This window comes from Henckelia pumila, chromosome 1, assembly GCF_033568475.1.
Source record: "Henckelia pumila isolate YLH828 chromosome 1, ASM3356847v2, whole genome shotgun sequence".
Classification (NCBI taxonomy): domain Eukaryota; kingdom Viridiplantae; phylum Streptophyta; class Magnoliopsida; order Lamiales; family Gesneriaceae; genus Henckelia; species Henckelia pumila.
Window position 1 is genome coordinate 173,008,740 of NC_133120.1, and position 20,038 is coordinate 173,028,777.

Consider the following 20,038-nt stretch of genomic DNA (forward strand, 5'->3'; position numbering starts at 1 on the left):
CTCGAGGTGTTATTGAAGGTGTTGTCAACATCTTGTGACAAAACCTAAAACTGCTTATGTGCAACCCTTATTTCCTAACAAGTGGCATCAGAGCCATATTCTTGATACACTAAGAAGTGATCCTGGTTTGTTTATTTTATTACAGGAAATAGAATGGACTCATCTAATACTGAAAATTCATTTTTGAAGTCTCCGGTTCTTGATGGCACAAATTATCCTCTATGGAAGACAAGGATGCGATTTACCATAAAATCTATGGATGAACGTGTATGGCAAAACATTCTTACAGGTTGGACTGCTCCAAAACTCGTGGACAAAGATGGTGACTATATAATAAAGACATAAACTACATGGACAACTGAGGAGACACAACTTTCTATCTTTAATTCTAAGGCCATCAATGCCATATTTTTCATTGTAGACATGAGGATGTTTGGCCTTATTGCTGACTGTGTTGTAGTCAAGGATGCATGGGATACTTTACAGGAGCATTGTGAAGGGTCTGAAAGTGTCAAGAGAACAAGGATGAGGTTACTCAATTCAAAGTTCGAGAATCTTCGCATGAGTGAAGAAGAAACAATTTCTGAGTATGATCAACGTCTTCGAGAGCTGGTCACTGAAGCATACACTCTTGGAAAACCAATTGCAAACAAAAGACTTGTGAATAAAGTCCTTCAATCTCTACCTGAGAGATTCAATGGTAAAATTTGGGCACTTGAAGAGGTCAAGGATACATCGAAGATGAAGCTGACAAAACTGATAAGTATACTTCAAGTGTTTGAGATGAATAACACTGCACAAAATAAGGATAAATGGAAGGCAATTGCCCTGCAAACTTCTGATGAATCATATGAGGAGTATGTTCAATTTCTTCAAAATGTTCTTCAATATGATCTCGGAGAGGATACGATTTCATTGATGACTAAAAAGTTTAATGAATATCTAAGAAGAATGAAGGATGTCAAGAATTCTGATAAAAAAACTCAAGGCTCCAATGTCTTCAAACAAACCTTTGAAAATCACCGGATCAGAACAGTCACCAAGGAAGTTCACTAATTATCCTAAGCCTAAACCGATGTTGGAAGGAAAGAAAAAGCCTGATTCAAAGAAATTGGGCACTGTTCAGTGTCATGCATGTCAAGGCTTTAGACACTATGCCAATGAGTGTGCTAGAATGCTTAGAAAGGGAATGAACACGTCTTTGAGTGATGAAGAATCTGAAGAAGATGAAGAACATGAAGATGAATAGATTCACACTGCATTATCTGCCTTACTGGAAAGCAAGAAGTGTTTTCAAATCAATCCTTTAGTTGTTGCCGCAGGTGTTGCCACACCTGGCTGCAACATCTCCCAAAGGTTAGTTTGTTTTAATTCATCTACTACTGATACGGTGTGTAATTCTGATGCAGGTGATGGAACATTATCTATGGAAGAAGCCTTGAAGATGTATAAAGAACTTTACGTTGACTGGATTGAAAGGAATAAATTGAATATTATTCTTTCAAAAGAAAATATTGATCTAAAGGTTGCTGTTTCGAGACTTTAAGTGATGTTAAGCAAGAAAAATCTGGAAGTGTGCCAATTAAAGGAAGAACTTGGAAAAGCAAAAGCTACTTTGGCAATGTTTAATTCAAGCACTACCAAGCTTGATTCTTTACTCATGATGGGAAGAGATGGTACAACTGGTTTAGGTTTTGAGAACGGTAAATTTGAAGTTGGTGGAAGTTTGAAAGGCCCTGTGTTTGTCAAGGAAAGCAGCAGTACTGAAAGCTCAATCAAGAAGACCACTCAAACTGATTCTCCAAAACCAACACCACAGCCTACTGCTCCTTCAATATCTAGAAGGAAATGGAAGTACATTTGTCAACTGTCATAGACCTGGTCATATCAAACCATACTGTTTTAAGCTGCAGGAAGACTATAGAGAGAGATCTGCATCGAAGGTGTTGCCAGCACCCTCACACAACATCTACAGAAACAGATCTACTGTAAGAAAATTTTGGGTACCAAAAGTCGATATTCACTGTTATATAATTTATACTGCTTTGAGAACTAATGTTTCAAGTTCTTGGTACTTTGATAGCGGTAGCTCACGTCATATGACACGTTCCAAGAATTTTCTCACTGATTATGTTGAACAGAAAAGTGAAAAAGTAACATATGGAGGTGGTTCAAAGGGAAAAATTGTTGGAAAAGGAACATTGAATGTTGCTGGTTTGCCTAAGCTTCGCAATGTCCTTCATGTTGAAGGATTAACCGCGAATCTAATAAGCATAAGCCAAATTTGTGATGAAAATTTACATGTTCAATTTGATAAGAATGTATGCAAAGTTTTTGATAGTTCAAATTTGTGTGTCATGACAAGTACAAGGTCATCGGATAATTGTTATCAACCTGGAGAAGAGATGGCTTGTAGGAACACAAAAATTACTGAATTTGACCTATGTCATCAAAACTTAGGTCATGCAAATTTCAATACTTTAAAGAACCTGAGTAAGTTGGATGCTGTTAGAGGTATTCCTAATTTGAAATTTGGTATTCCTTTTGTATGTGAAGCATGTCAAAAAGGGAAGCAGACTAGGGTGTCACACGAGGTGTTGCCAACATCTCTCACAACACGCTGCCCTGAACTCATACATATGAACTTAATGTGTCCAATGGATATTGAAAGCTTCGGTTGTAAGAAATATTCTTTTGTTTGTGTTGATGATTTTTCACGATACACTTGGGTAAACTTTTTGAGACAAAAATCAGACACATATGATGCCTTCAAGAAATTGCTTACTAAGATTTCAAATCTCCATAATCTGAAGGAAATCCGTATTCGCACTGATCATGGTAAAGAGTTTGAAAACTCTTCTTTTGCTAGTTTGTGTGATAAAAAAAGTATTTCTCATGAATTTTTTGCTCCTAAAACCCCACAACAGAATGGAATTGCTGAAAGGAAAAATAGGACTTTGCAAGAAATGACAAGAGTGATGTTAAGTTCGAAAAATATTTCAAAATGTTTTTGGGCTGAAGCCTTGAATGCTGCATGTCATATTTCAAATAGAGTTTATTTAAGGAATGATACTACTATGACATCCTATGAAATTCTCATGGGAAATAGGCCAAACCTTAAATATTTTCATGTTTTTGGATGTGTATGTCACGTTTGAATATAGGGATCATCTAGCTAAGTTTGATGCAAATAGCGATAAGTGTATGTTCTTTGGATATTCATCAAATAACCGAGCCTATAGGATGTTTAACTTGAGAACTAGGACTATTTTTGAATCTATTAATGTTGTTTTTGATGACTTTGCAGATTTAAAAAAGAAAACAGCTGAAGATGAAGTTGATGATTTGCTGGATAATTTTGTAAATTCATATGTTATCCAAGGTGTTACAACACCTCCTGCAGAAAATCAAGAAACAAAATTTGAAAAGTCTACTGATGAGAATACTGATGAGGACAGTGAGGTAAACGAAGCCGGAAAGAATATTCCAAGCAAAATTCAGAAGAATCATCCAATCTCACAAGTAATTTGAGATGTGCATGGAGACTTGCAAACTCGAAAGAAAGAGAAGGTGGACTACAGAAAATTGGCAGATCTAATGTGCATGAGCTCTACGTATAATCAGGTAAGATTTTCTTGTTTCGTGTCAAACATTGAACCCAAAAAAGTTGAAGAAGCTTTAAAAGATGAATTTTGGGTCAATGCTATGCATGAAGAGTTAGAACCATTTGTTAGGAATGATGTTTGATACTTAGTACCGTGTCCTGCTCATGGAAATGTTATAGGAATTAAATGGATTTTCAAAAATAAAACTGAAGAGTCGGGAAATATCATTAGAAATAAATCTAGGTTGGTAGCTTAAGGGTATACACAGGTTGAGGGGGTGGATTTTGATGAAACCTTTGCTTCTGTAGCCCGCATTGAGTCAGTCCAACTTTGCTTGCTATTTCATGTTACATGGGAATGAAACTTTTTCAAATGGATGTTAAAAAGTGCCTTTTTGAATGGGATTTTGAATGAGAAAGTTTATGTGAAACAACCTAAGGGTTTTGAAAATCCTAATCATTTTGATTATGTGTATAAGTTGAAAAAGGCATTGTATGGATTGAAGCAAGAACCACGTGCATCGTATGGAAGATTAACTGAGTACTTGCTCAATATTGGCTTTAAAAGAGGTGAAGTTGATAAGACTTTATTTCTGCAAAACTCTCAAGGTAATATCTTAATTTTCCAAATTTATATAGATGATATAATCTTTTATGCTTCAAATGATAAACTTGTTGATAATTTTGTGAAGTGCATGTCTTCTACATTTGAGATGAGTATGGTTGGTGAGTTAACTTATTTCTTGGGATTGCAAGTGAAACAAATGCATGATGATATATTTTTGTGTCAAAGCAAGTATGCAAAAAATTTGGTGAAAAAGTTTCTGAATGACAACACTAAACACATGTGTACACCTATGGGGTCTAATGAAAAACTGTCTAGGGAGGATGTTGCTGAAGGTGCTGACAACACTCTCTACAAAAGCATGATTGGTAGTCTTTTGTATTTGAGTGATACTAGACCTGATATTATGTATAGTGTTTGTTTGTGTGCTAGATACTAGTCTAACCCAAAGGTTACTCACTTGAAGGCCGTAAATTAAACGTATATTGAAATATGTGGCAGGTACTTTGAATTTGGGTTTGTGGTACACTAAAGAAACCATTTCAATTTTGGTAGGATTTAGTGATGTTGATTGGGCTAGGGATTTAGATGAGAAAAAGAGCACTTCAGGAGGATTTTTTTACTTGGGAAATAACCTAGTGTCTTGGTATAGTAAAAAAACAAAACTGTGTCTCACTTTCTACTGCCAAGTCTGAATATGTTGCTGTAGGTAGTTGTTGCTCACAACTCCTATGGATGAATCAAATGCTGAATGATTATAAAATTAAGAGTAATACTCCTATTGTGTACTGTGAAAAATTTTAGTGCCATTGATATATCCAAAAATCCAGTACAACACTCTCGAACCAAACACATTGATATTAGACATCATTTCATTCGAGATTTGGTCGAGAAAAGCATGATATTAATTGAGTTTGCTGGAATCAATAATCAATTAGTTGATATATTCACAAAAGCTTTGGATTTCAAGAGATTCTCCAGTTTAAGGAAGTCTCTCAGTATGTGTGCATTATAGACAGAAATAGGATGTTGTCAGGAGTGTTTCCAACACCCTGTGACAACACCTTTTCATGCATGTGCATTTTTAGGTTCATTAGGCATATTACATTCATGCATTCATTCTGTTTTGTGATGTGTTTGACACCTTGTAACCATTGACTAGTTTTCACTCAGGATTTTTTGCAAAATGTTTTACAGTTTAGTATGGATTAATTAAAGAAGAGTTCTGACTAAGTCACAAAGTAGTGGAGGGACGTTCGTGCATTCCATGATCGTGTCCCAAGTGAAAAGTGATAGCAACATCAGAAACTCAAATTATCAATTTGGTAAAATGTAATCAATTCAATCATCAAATTTGATTGAAGAATCAGAAGAAAATGGAAAAATCTACCTAAAGGGGTCTTTTGAAGATCGTTTCCTTTAGTGTGCAGACTACCACTTCTGCAATAATGAATTGGATACCAAAATCTTTCTGAATCCTGAAGTGTTGCTGGAAGATGTTGCCAAAACCGTGGAAAGCACCTCACTTGTCAACATATAATTTTTTTTTTTCATATGATTGCATTTTTTTTGTCTCATTCTGTTTTTGACATAATTAGGACATACATATTTTTATTCGTGAATATTTTTGGCTGAAAGGTAAGAATTTCAGATCGAACAAAATTTTGAATTTTCGACCTATCCACTGATTTTGAATTGAATGTGATTGAATTTTGTTTCAGTGGTGTTATATTCCGATGAGGAGTTTAATTTAAAAATATTTGGTGAAATATTTGGGCCGAGATTATTGCAAAAAATTGAAAGATTTGTTGCCTAATTTGAATCGGATTTGTTACCGTTTGAGCTTATTACCGTTTGGGCATTTTTATTACCGTTAGAGGGGCTGTATTTCTAACGATAATAGGAGAGAGAGTGTGGTGTGTGATATATATTTGATTATTTATCTATTCTAGAAAATATTTTTCCTTGCTTTAACTCTCATATCTCCTCATTCTCATCACCCCTGTTTTTTTCTTGCCCTAATTTTCTCTCTGTTTTTACACTCTCGAAAAGTTTAATGGCAGGAACGGGTTTTGATCCTCAAGACATTCGTTCTGAGATGGGATTTTCTGGGGATGCTGCTCAAGGTGTTACCATACCTCCGTCACCACACCCCGTGAATGAGCAAGACCTGATTCCAGTTGCTGAGGAGCCTGCTCCCCTGGACTCCATCGCTCCAGGAGAGCCAGGTAATGAAATTGATGTGAAAAACATGCCAGATATTGCAGTAGTCAACAAGGTGTTTCCTCCGAAACCCTTGACTCATCGATCGAAAAGACAAGCCGGATATAATCCATACTACACCGCCTCAAAGAGATTCCGTGGAAAAGGTCAATCATCGAGACCGTCTTTGGTGAATATTGAATTTTCCTCTGGTGATGCAAGCTCCGATGAAGATTTCAAGCTCGTACATCGTGTAAAAGGAAAAGCCACTACAATGGAACCATCTGTTCCAACCATTCCAGTTCCTTTTGAATCTGAGGAAAAATCAAAGGACGATTCCTCCTCTGATGAGGATTCCACAGAGTCAGAGAATCCATCGGTTGTTGTTGAAGTGAAAATGTATCTGTATATGTCCCTATTGTTGAGGAACCTTCATGCACTGCTCCTCTTGTTTTTTCCGATGATGAGGAAGCCTCTATTGCCAAATTTATGGCTGGAATGAAGACTTACAAAATCAAGAAGCCTTCTTTTGCTGATACTGCTCCTATTCATGAATCTGATAATGAACCAGACGAAGAAATATTGCAGGAATTTGCTGATAATCACCCAAATTCCTTTGACAGTTCCAACACTGACTCAAGTGAAGACTCAGATGCTAAGTAAGACTTGGGAGAAGAGTCATATTCTAATGACTCTGAGGAAGAAGCAGAAGATGCTGAGGAAGGTGTTGTCGACACCCTGGACAACACCTTGAGTGAAGACTATCGGGTAAATGAGTCTTACTCCTCTTTTTTTTTATACAAAGGATGTTTCAGATTGCTGGGATAAGTATGCTGGCCGTGAGTTCCTTGAGGAACACAGTATTGATGTGGAGAAATATGGAGCTCAGAATATGGTCAGATTCTTTGAGGTGAGAAATTTGCTTGCCACCATCACTACTGCCGGTCCGTACTGTAGGGAACTAATGCGGGAGTTTTATTGCAATCTTATTGAAGTTGTGAAGGATCCCAGATATGTCAAGTATGTAAAATTTTATGTGCGAGGACAGATTTTCTCTTTTTGTCCTGCTGTCATCAATGGTTTTCTCCGTACCCCTTTTGTTGATGATGCAGCACTGCCTACCATGGATGAGATGACCTCTATCATCACTGGTGGTCGTGTAACAACTTTTCCAGCTCATCCCAAGAAGTTGTCTGCAGCAAATCTCACTTCTTTGTACTCTGTTCTACACAAGACTGCTGTCAAGACATGGACTCCATCTAGAAATTCCATCTTTGTCACAAAGCATCAGGCTCCAGTCATGTACACCATTAGAAAAAGGGTCAATTTTAATTATGGCCGACTGGTGTTTGACACAGTCTTGGCCTTTGCAAATTGCACACAACCAACTTTGAAGCTGCCTTATTCATCCCTAATCTATTCCATGCTGCTGTCTTAAGAGATTGAAAAGGATGATGATGAGGTTCTTACTGAACCTGGCGAGCTGTTAAAGATTGCACCTGCATTGTTGCGGGTCAACAGAGAGATAGAACTACCTTAGTCTGAATCAGGTGTTGCTGCAGGTGTTTTGGCCGATTTTGACAACACCTCCCTTGCCACAAATGTTTTTGTACCTCCCTCTGCTGCTCAGAACGTTGATACTGCATTTATTCAAGCTCAATTGTTTCATGCTGAGCAGAAGATCACTCAGTCTAAGGTTGATGTAGCCTATTATGAAGGGTTGAAGACTCACTATGATAATCTGCTACGTGGAGCTGGCTCTTCTGGACAAAAAAGGGGAGAAAAAAGTGATGCTGCTGATGATGATGGCTCATATGAGGGTAATCAATTCTATATTGCTTTAGTTGGTTTAGTTTTTTTTAGTTTGATGTTTTTGCTGATAAGTTGTTGTTTTTGATCTGCTCTTAATCAAAACTGTTCTTTTTGTGTTTAAGCTCTGCTATGATGTTTGTTTCTCTTTTACATTTGCTTATTGATCTGAAGTGTTGTAGCTAGATGTTGCAACATCTCGTGACAACACCTCTGCTTACACTTAGGGGGAGAATCTGTTTTAGTATTCAGGGGGAGTTTTGATTAAGGGGGAGTTAGTTGATTTATTTTTAAATTAAATGTGTTTTGTCCAAAAAGGCAAAAAGGGGGAGATTGAAATAAATATTTTATTCTTAAAATTTCTCAAGTTTTGAAAAGATTTTATTTAATATCTTTTGTCTTTTTTGGACATGAAGTAACTTTTATATAAGTTATTTATTTCCTTATGTAAGTCGATTGGAGATATTGTTAAGCTTATTATAATATTTATCATATCATATCTAACGTATATCTTTATTTATTTGTGTAGATTTGATATGATCAAATCAAAAGAATCCTACGTCTACAAGGAAACATGTTGAAGAAGGATTCTTGTGTTATTTAAGGAGATGTACGTGCAATAAGGAAAGTGACCGAAAATTAGAGAGCCTGTGAGATTTTCCTAAGAGTTTCACATACGTACATTGAGAGAAAAATCGAAGATCTTCTAAAGAGCATATCGATCATGATTGCTTGATGCGTTGAAGAACACTCGAAGATCAAAGATCAAAGAGTTTTCGTCACTACGAAGTTTTGGCATCAAGTTTTTTCAACTCTTTGCTTTCTTTTATTTATTCTATCTTGCATAGAATTGTTAGGAGTTAATTTTATTCGTTTATTTTCTCATATGTTGGAGAAAATTGATTTTACAATAATCACTAATTTTAGGGTTTGTAAAACTCTTTGATTGTTTTTTAGTGAATGTTTTGCCCTGAGGTGCTGCAAGAGTATTTTATACTCTTGCTTAATAATCAGAGTTTATTTATTTGGTTGCTTGTTTATTTTATTCACGCTTTAATTATTTTATGCTGCATAATACTCGAGGTGTTATTGAAAGCGTTGTCAGCACCTTGTGATAACACCTAAAATTGCTTATGTGCAACCCTTATTTCCTAACACGTTCATATTTCGAGAAATTTTTTCGAGCACATATTTAAAAAATTTAACAATGATATCGGTAATTTAATTACATGATTTTATGATGAAAGGATTAAAATTGATCAAAAAAACATAATTAGAGAACTATTTTTGATTTATTGAAATATACATGATTAAAAATGTTACGCACCAATATATAGAAGACTAAATTGACATTTTGCCTTTTTATATGGGATTTATGTATCAACTGATTATAAAAGAAAAGACTATATATTTTTTTGTTTTTTTTAAGTACATTTTTAAAGTTTAATTTGTCCACTAACTCATTCATCAACTTGTTCAATTTTGAGTTTTTTTTCACTAAATTTTCAAAAAAAAATTTCATCACTATTTTTAATTTTCGACTAACTTTTAACTTTTAACTATTCAGGTGAAATTTTAACTTCAATTCAAGTAATTTTAACTCCAAGTCATATCTCGTATATATCATTATATATACCAAATCAACCCTTCAATCCTTCAATCAAGTAATTGATTTGTTCAATTCTAAATGCTTCCTTGTTTGTCAATTGTGTGTCCTAATCATGATTACTGAATATGTACTTCACTAATAAAATAAAACATGGTATAATAATAATTCTATCGGTCGTCACTCGACAGCCGCCACTGTACAATATAAAATTTCTGATTAAATGATTTAAACCAAATTATTTTTCTCAATGTGCTAAAAAAAAGAGAACATTTAAGCACGCCATAAAGGACCACTCATAAAGGTTGGACAAAAGGGGGAAGAAATAAACAAGCACGACAACAATTTTTAAGCGATAAAACATTTTGGATAACCAAAGATATCTATGGTTACTTTTCCATCCTCTCAAGTACTTATAAATTCCTTTTTCAAAAATTAAAAAAAAATTATACTATAAAGTATAAACAATACTTTAAAAATGCCAAAATCACACACACACACACACACACATATACTAACAATAAAATTTCACAACATATAAAACCAAAACTGTAAAATTAAAAAAAACTTATGACTAAAATTTGATAAATAGATGATAAAAATTGAAAAAAAAATACAAAAATATAAGACCAATTTCTCAAATTCCAAAAACATAACATGAAATCAATTAGTTACTAAGTTAATTAGTCTATTTTGATTTTTGTAAGTTTAATCATTTTTGGTTGCTCTGTTGAGGTGGCCGGATCCAATCTTATGTTACGTTAGTAGTTCATAAATAAAAGACTAAAAGTAAAAAAAAATAAAATAAAAATAAAAAGTCAGTTTATGGAACTAATACTAAACTTTGATGATCCTAAGTCACTTTGCATTTTGGTGTTATGTAGCTAAATTTTAATTTTAGTCAACTATCTTTGTTATGTTTTTTTTAATTTTTTTTTTTTTTTGCAATTATAGTTTTTTTTTTGATATATATGGTGCTGATAATGTGACATTGACGTGTGTATTGTCATATATTACTCACTTGTGATAGAAGAATTATTAAAATTTGGCAAAATCAAAAGATAAATGACTAAAACTGAAATTTAATTTGATAATATAAATTACTAAAATCGCGAATAATAAAACTAGAAGACAAAAAATTGAGGTTCTCGCTGGTTAGAGAGAGATAAGGCGGGATGAAATAGTACTAAAGAAAGAAATATAGAACATAATATTACCGCTTCTTAATCAAGACCAAATCCAACACTAATCGTGCCTTTGGATGGGTCCAATATAGACTTCATCCAAATAATAATATAAAAACAAAAGCAACTAAACAATTACACAAGAAGACGAATATATATTTATAAATCCACCGAGAAAAGCAACTACCATATATTCCATCAATAATAAATATGAAAAAGATAGATAGCAGCAGCGGCCATTCCCAATTAAGCATGAAATTTCTCTTGGAATTCTTCAGTTGTTGCCTGCAGCCAGGGCGCTCCAGCCGGTCTGCAGAAGACAAAGGACTACTGTCGGTGCCGGAGCATAGCGTGAAGCTGGACGGAGCTGCCTCGCCGCAACATGAGTACTGGAAGCCTTCCCTAGTATCGATATCAGAAGACGATATATTTGCGGAGCTGCAGGTAACAAGTCATAATATTGAACAGGAGCGGGGGAGGAGGCAGATTTCATCGTCCTCTTCGCGGAGAGCTTCCCCTTCTTCTTCGAATGCAGGGTAATTAACCCCTAATATATTAATGCCTCCCTCCCTCCCTCTTTTCATTTGATTTTTAAGTAAATAATAATAATCTGCTCATGTATCAATTTACAGGCGAGCTCCCGTTTCTACAGTCTTCAGGCCGACTCTGGTTTCGTCCTCCAGGTCATTCATGTTTTGATCCATGTTTTTGTTTTTTAGGTGTAGTCGTCCAACTTTAGTTTGTGAATATATATTTGAATATTGTGTCCGCACATTTTTATTTCATAAAGAAGAGGACAATATAATTGTCTTTGCGAATTATTATTAATTAATTTCATTCATTTTTTTTTGTGACACTATAATATTGCTGCATAAAAAAAATGCTACATAGAATATCTCCATATCCCGGCTTGTTATCCGGTAACGTTAACCCCAAAACAATGCAAGACATTGGGCCGGCTACGTCCAAAATAACATCTCGAGGTACAGCACAGTGCAAACCAATAAATATGTACAAAATGTCTCCAAGGGGTGTTCAAGTTGGTGGAGTAGGTGAACTCTTGTCCAGAGGTCAGGAGTTCGATTCCTCATGCCAACACTTTCTTCGACTAGCCTGTCGTACAGGGTTTGCACAGCGTGGTTTACCTGACTAGCGTAGTTTGCAGGCTATTGCGTTATTCCGAGGGTTTACCCAGAGTGCACCGAAAGGTAGCGGCTGCGGGTTCATGTCACAAAAAAAAAATATATGTACAAAATTTGATTATGTTGGCATTGGCAACAGAGACTTTACCCTCTTTTTTGAAGTCATTTTTTTTAATTAATGCAGCGATCCTACCCGGATCCACTACCTAATCAGAGTTAATAAAGCGCATGCAATAAATAATTAAAGCGTAAAGAGCGGAATATTTAAAATACAACAAATCCAATTGGCAGAATACAACCGACGATAACAAAAGTGTATAAATACTCTTATACAACCAAATTGAAAGTCTTAGGGTCACAAGCCCTACCGCTAAACTCTCATTGCAACAGGAAATGAACTCAACCCTGCTGCGAGTCACCTGGACTGTCCAGCCTCAAACCTGCCCCGCCACAAGGTACCCAAAATACCAAACACAAGGGCGTGAGCGAAAACGCTCAATACGAAAGCAATGATATATAAACTAATATGCAACAAGAAAATGACTTTAAAATACTGGGTAAAACAGTCTACTCAAGGCGTCATGAATACACAGTACCCTCTCATATGTTATACAAACTCAGGCACATTTATACCCTCTCATAGGGGTTTTTATGCTAATTTTTTTTAAAACATAGAGTCTAACATGCTATTAATTTTACACAGGGTGTTTTATGCCTTTTAAACTTTTCAAAGGGGATGTAAATGCAATTAGCCCAACATTTAAATATTATAATTAAAATAATTATAATTTTTATTTAAAATTTATGAATTTTTACATTATGTATCTTGGGTAAATGATTTAAAAATCCCTACCAACCCTTCAAACTTTATCTTAACTCCCTAACCACAATTTTCTTTATTTCAACTCCCTAGTGGTTCCCATTTTTGAATTAAATATTATTTAGCAACTAATCCTTTGTACGTGGTATTGTTAACCTATCGAACCAGTCTCGGCCATGCAAGACTATCAGTTACGCAAGGTTTCCAGCCGATATACTCCGAATTAGGGTCCAAAATGCTTCCGTAAGATGAAATAAATTCAAATACCTCTTTGACCAAACTGTCGTCGGGTCATACCTGCCGAGTTTTACGAAGTGCTCCTCACACTCCAACCACGCAGTCGCAACAGATGGTTTCTGCACAAGCTCCTTCAACGACACCCATCACAGCCTTAATTCATTTTCTACCTTAAGGCGTATAGTATATAAATTTAATTATAAAATATGAGCATGAAAGAATAAGAGGCTTTAAAGAAATTATTCAGACATGATATTATTACATAAATCAACTCCTTTGAAGAGGAGAAGACAACTTGTTTAGCTACTCATAGTAGCCTTGTTCTTGTAATACATAAAGAAATTTTTTCAAAAATTAACCCCATTTGATCCGCAAACTTAGCCACAAACAAGATGAATAGGATTTCAAACATCTTGCTCACAACTCGGATGGAGTTAATTGGTTTCCAAAAATTGATTTTCCTTCTTAAAAACAAAGTATTTTAGGTGCGCCCAAGAAAGTATATGCCACATCAAAGAAATCATTAAAATTCAAGAACTATCATGTTCCACAAAAACCTATTGCCGTGCAATGGTCCAACAGACATTCACGATATCTAATACATCGCTAAATTTCACCGGTTAAACATGTGTGCTCAAGAATATTCAACAAACAACCTACGGTTCTCAAATCTGATCAAAAGTTATTTTTTTTCAAAAACCATCAATTTTCAATTATCTCGTCATAGGCTAACAATTTCATCCTCAACTCATGCATGTGGACAACAAAACGACAATGACAACAAAAACATGCAAAAACAAAACAAGAAAATGCAAGACAAACAAAATAAACAAAAAGCATGTAATGCATCCCCCCACACTTAAACTAAGCATTGTCCCCAATGCATCCCAACACAAAACACAACTAAACAACATAAACAAAATGCTATGCGAAAAAGGAAAAACGAAACTCCCCTGGTTCAATGGTCGGCGTCATCCTCCTCTGCATGCTCGGGAGGAAGGACAGGTACGGCGCCTAAAAAAAAAAAAATTTAAATTTAAGGCTAAGTATGCGGATTCAATGGGATTGATGCTCCATCCAGGCTATAGACGAGGGGATTAGAAAGAAAAAATAGAATGATTTTTCGTATCCTAGCCAGTTATAGCTAAGTCAGCGGGTAATTATTGGGGCTAATGCAATACCGGGTGCAAAATCCGGAGGTGTGTAATTCATTATCTCAACGGAGTGGGTTTAGTCTAGAGGTCGTTGGAAGGAATGGGCACTTGAAGAGTGAAACTTGCACTGATTTGTCATAGGTCGCTAAGCAGATTTGAGACGAATTCGGTCTAAGTTGTATGAAACTGAAATGACATTTCACACACACACGTTCACGTTAAACCGAAGGTGTATTATGAAAAGTTGAGAGCATGTCTGTGTTTTTGGTTTTGTGATTAAACTTCTCAGAGGCTTTGCACATTTATGAATCATCCTTACTTATGTTTTTGTTTGCATGTTGTTTTTTCATGTCTTGCTCGAGGGCGAGCAAGAGTTAAGTATGGGGGTCTTGATAAGTGCATTTTGTATGCATTATTTTATGTTATTTTTATATTTATTTTGTGTGCATCATATTATTTTTAAGTGTTTTTATGTGTTTTAGTGCATGTGTGTGTATTTCACTCCTTGGATTAATTTTGTAGGAAAATATATTTTTGAAGAGTGAATTACGGACCAGCTTTGTTCAAAAAATAAAATTTAATTTTAGAGATCTTCAAATCCGATCTCTACTGTTCAGATTAAATTTCAAGATGTTTGGAAGCTTCTGTCCAAATTTTAGCTCAATCCGACGGCTAGATCTTGAGATATGAATTTTTGAAAATCGTTGCTCGGTGTAGAATTTTTGTACTGCGCGCGCGCGAGCGCGAGCGCAAGTTTCGTGTCCAGGCCTCTGTTTTTATGTGTTGCGCGTGCGCGAGGCCTATACCCCGCGCGCGCGCATGTTCGGGGGTCATATGTGCTCCGAAAAGTCCTATTTTGTGAAGGAAATTAACTGGTAGGCGTTCCGGACCATATATATACAAGATATAACATATTTTTGACTTTTTTCGAAGTTCTAAAACGCGCACAACACAGAGGAGGCGGCTACAAGGCTTGAGAGAGAAGATTTCTTCTTTCTTTTCTTCTTTTTATTTTTATTTTTGAATTATTATTTTTAATTATTGAGTAGTTTATTTTCAACCAAGACGACGTGATTGGGCCGAACAAATTCATGTAGAAAACTTGGATGTTTGTTTGGGATTTTTCAGAGTTGATTTTATTTTATTGATTGTTAGATTTATATTTATCTTGTTAATAGTCTGATCAACTGTTTGCTTGCATGTTAATCGATTCCAAGTCGACAGAGGAGGTATTGATTTTGATCACTCTGATAATTAACATATTGTAAAATCGACTAGAAATAGAATTCGGTTTCAGTGTGCGGTTTGGGTGTAAACTGAATTTTCACAAATATTTAATGCATTCAAATTTGATTAGAATTACGAAAGATTAGTTCATCAATATTTGAATAGGTTTGATTGTTCTAGAAATAGTCCTTGAACAAATTAGGAGAATTTCCGTGAATTAAGATTAAATCTGAGTCCTGAATCGACTACATGTTACAAGATTTGTTCGGTACCTACGTGTGTCTTGGTTGTTTTTATTTTAATTATTTTTATCTTTAGTTATTTTTATTCGTATTTCTTAAGCAGTTTTTATTTTATATTCTTATTTTATTTAATTCAAAATATTTTCTATTATTTTGTCTAGGTTAAGTAAAATAATTAAATCTTGAGAATTGACAACAGTCCCTGTGGGATCGATACTTGGACTCTCTGTCCACTTTACTATTACTTGACCTAGTGCGCTTGCCAGTAGATTTTTATCAAACCGATTTAGCCGGTCAATGTACAACCTCCCGCCCATGTTTCACGATGATTACGCGGAATTCCGAGATAATGAAGTGGATTACACGGCGATTCTAAGCCGAATATGTATTCCGGGAGCGAAATGGAGAATGGGCCGTGATCACTTGCCCTCCAAATTGAAGAAGACCGAACTGATTCCTGATGCTAAGCTGTAATATAACTTTGTGTGTGCTCGCCTTAAACCAACAGACCACGAGCATGAGGTGACCCGAGACCGCACTATTCTTGTTTATTGTATTTTGGAAGGCAAAGCTATTGATTTGGGACAGATTTTTCAAGCAACGATTCAAGGTGTGGCGGCAGGTAAGACGACTGGCGGCTTTGCATTGCCGGTACTTATCACTGATCTTTGTGAAGAAGCGGGAGTAGAGTGGAGCCAGAACGAAGAACTGCTGAAAGCTACTACTCCTATTGTTTGTCATGCCCCATTTCGTATGATACCAAATTCTGAGCACAGAACTCGCGCTGAGAGGCGAGATTTTAATGAGAGAGCAGCTGCACGACGAGGCCCTGCCCCTCAACCTCAGGCCCCTCCTGTTGCACCCCTGATCGTGTTGCTATTTTGGAGGATGAATTGCGATTGCACTGTCAAGAGTTTTAGACGTTTCAGCAGACCACTGGTGTCTTTATGGACTATATGATGGATTTCACAGATGCTTTGCGACATCAGTTCTCACAGGCTGCTAGTTCGGCTCACCCATTCCCTTCGTATCCACAGTGGCCACCCACTTTTGGCCCTACTGATCCTGCCCACCATGATGATGCTGGTGATGATGACGACCACTGACGGTCTTCGTTTGCGGTACGTGTCCTTCATGCTTTCTTGTTTTATTCCTTGAGGACAATGAATGTACCAAGTTTGGGGGAGTTGTGTCATTTCTGAATTTTGTTGCTGTTTGTTATTGTTTTGTTTTTTTTTAGTTTTTGCTTTTGCTTTTGTTTTGTGTTTTTATTTGAGTTGTTTAGTTTTAGGAGTTGTGTTGTGTTGGTGTGTGGCTGACTTTGAGAAATTCATGTAGTTATGGTTTTTGGTGATTGTTGTTGAGAAGTCATGAATGAAATGGATTGATGGCCAATGAAGTTAACTTTTTGTTTTGTAATTGAAATCCATGAATATCTGCCTAGCTGAAAAATTTTTTAAATGAACGGAACCAAGTGAACAATTGAACTCCTATATACTCTGTGATTTTGCTTGAATCTGAATTTTGAGACAAACAAACATAAAAATGATTGAGGCATTGTTTGGATTTGTTGGGCTTAATATTTTTTTTGAAATTTATCCTTAGTTGCCCAGTTGAGCCTACACGAATATTAGTACATTGAGGTACGAAAAAAAAATCTGAAATTGTTTAAAATCATCGTTTACTGCTGATGATTATCTTTTCTGCACTGATTGATATTTGTATGAATTAATTGTGGATTGAGACTTGTCTAGAACTAGTTCAAACACTCTTCGAGGCGAAATACAGGCAAAATTGTGATTAGGAGTGATTTAGAAAATTTTTCTGAATTCGTTTGAGCCTTTCAAGCTACCTATTAATGCATGTATCTCTAGTACCTTGTTTGAGCCTTATTGAAAATCGAATGGCATGCATGTAAACGTGTGATAAACCCCCATTCGTCATTATTTCAAGGTCCTACATTGACTACGTGAATAGCCTATACAATATTTCCTACCTTTAAGGGAGTAATTTGAATGCTAAAATGTTATATGCTCCTAGTTTTTATTTGTGAATATGGAATGATGTTGTACGCCCCGAATTTATCTTAATTGAGCTTAATTGAGTTAATCGGAGATTTCAGAGTTCAAGAGCCGACTTGATTTTGATCAGGATCTTTTTTGCAAATTTTGGATTTTTCAGGGACTAAAATGCAAAAATGGAGATTGTTAGATATTTAATGGGCTTTTGACTTTTCTTCTTCATTCCCTCTCCTTCTTCTTCCTCTCTCCCTCGCCTCTATCCTCCATAGACGACGCCCCAAACCCATTCCAAGATTTGTGATTTCGATTTCCGGTCGATCCGTCCGTTGGAATTTAATTCTGAAGGCAGATTAGCGACCACGGCAGCGAGAGATCCGTTATACCGTAAGTATTTCTCCGATCAGATACGTTTTGTTTTTTGTATGTTGTTAGAATCGACTGAGTTTCGAGTATGTTATTCTTGGCAGAGTTCTGATCGTTTATTCTCAGTCAGTTTTGAGCGTCTTTCGGAATTGTTTTGATTTTTGGAAGATTATTCGAAATTTGGGTTTTGGAGATTTGTTGGGTTTGAGCCATTTTTGGGTTTGATAGTTGATTTGAGTTTATTGGATTGATATTATACTGTCTGTATTTCCGGTTTGATCAGTTATAGCCGTTATGCCGCCAGTTTGAGTTTTGGAATATCAATCGTTTATATTGATGAGATTTTGGATTTAGGAGTTGAAATTGAGTTTGAATGGTTGATTTGGATGGATTGACATTGGAATTCTTTTATATCTCCTTTCAGATTCAGTTACAGATTTTGGAGTCCAGAAATTACAGAATTCGAATCGTTGACGAATTGATCGAGGTTTGATATCGAGGTTACTTTATTATTTGACTTGAATCGAATGATGTTTGATTGAGCCTTTTGTGCTTGTAGCTTGTCCGTATTTCAGCTACGTCAATCAAAGAAGAGGTAAAAGACGACTTTGGAATGGTATAGGACGATTAACTCGAATCCGGAATGATTCGAGTGTCCTAGGGAAAATCACATACTTGCATACTTCTTGAATTATATGTTATTTATTTTACTGGAATCAGTTGAATGAGTTTTGATTTGCATTGCATTTATATTGAGCCAATTACATTTGTTTTGCGGGCAAGAGAGGCCCAGAAGAGTTAGATGTTCTGGACTATAGTTGAGTGACATTGGTTAGCAGATTTTTACCAATTGTCGAGAAACACTCTCTATATGTGCCCAGAGTCTAGAGGAGAAAAATATGCACCGTCCACCTCGATCGGGAGAGTCGGTGTGTTGGTGATATTTTGTCCTCGGGATCCCAATTGAGAAAAGAGAACTTTTACCTTGTGATTATCCAGACTTGATAATCCTTGTTTTAAAGACATGCATTGCACTTTATGCAATTGATTTGGAGTTATTGACATGCTATTGGAACTATTGTTTGGTTATTTCATATATCGCGTTCGATATATTATTTGATATGCATGCTTTGTCTCTTTTACTTAGAAATTATATTTTAACCGGATTATTCCGGCTGTTGTCTTTGTTTTGTATGTGTAACTTGGCAACAGGAGGATCAGGAGCTGGACCGAGTCGTCCTGGTTAGCTTGGGGTGAGATTGATAGAAGTGAGACTCCGTGTCGTAGGGTCGAGTCTATTTGAAATTGTATTAGTTTTGTTGAGTCGGTGGAACTCATTTATAAAACTCGACTGGTTATTGTATTTTGGGCAGAACCTAGATTTGACATGTTCTAAATATTGATTTGTATTATGTTTGAACTTGGAATGTTTAGAATTGCCTTGTTGGTTGTTTTTGCAGGCTCCTCGACCCCTCTGCCCATTTTTCCTGCGCGCGCGCGAGGAGATTGAAGAGGCTCGGGAGATTTTGCCCGCGCGCGCGCGAGCATCTCCGCGAGCCTCTGCTCGCGTAGCCTGCGTGCGCGCGAGGTGATGACCTCGCGCGGGCGTGAGGCTCAAAAAAAAAAAAATTTTGATTCATTTTCCGCGGCTTATTGTGTTCGATTATGTTTAATTATTCGATATTAGAGGATTAGAAACGGGGTCTCACATTAAGTGGTATCAGAGCGATAAGTTTCTGGGACTGAATTAGAGTGAGCAGGGTAGATCGAGTTCGCATGAATTGAATTCTCGCATGTGATTGAGTTATTTAATTGTTTGTTTAAATACCATGCGAGCATGCTTTATTACGTGAAGATTATTT

At 36.0% G+C, this 20,038-nt stretch overlaps 1 protein-coding gene across 1 annotated transcript; it reads left to right on the top strand.

The window, feature by feature from the left end:
* Positions 1–11,203: 11,203 nt before the first annotated feature.
* On the top strand, positions 11,204–19,479 carry LOC140874482 (uncharacterized). The gene is made up of 3 exons (XM_073277772.1): positions 11,204–11,506; positions 11,603–11,653; positions 19,389–19,479. The coding sequence occupies exons 1-3, from the start codon at positions 11,223–11,225 to the stop codon at positions 19,477–19,479; spliced, it is 426 nt and encodes a 141-aa protein (XP_073133873.1). The 5' UTR covers positions 11,204–11,222.
* Positions 19,480–20,038: the final 559 nt, after the last annotated feature.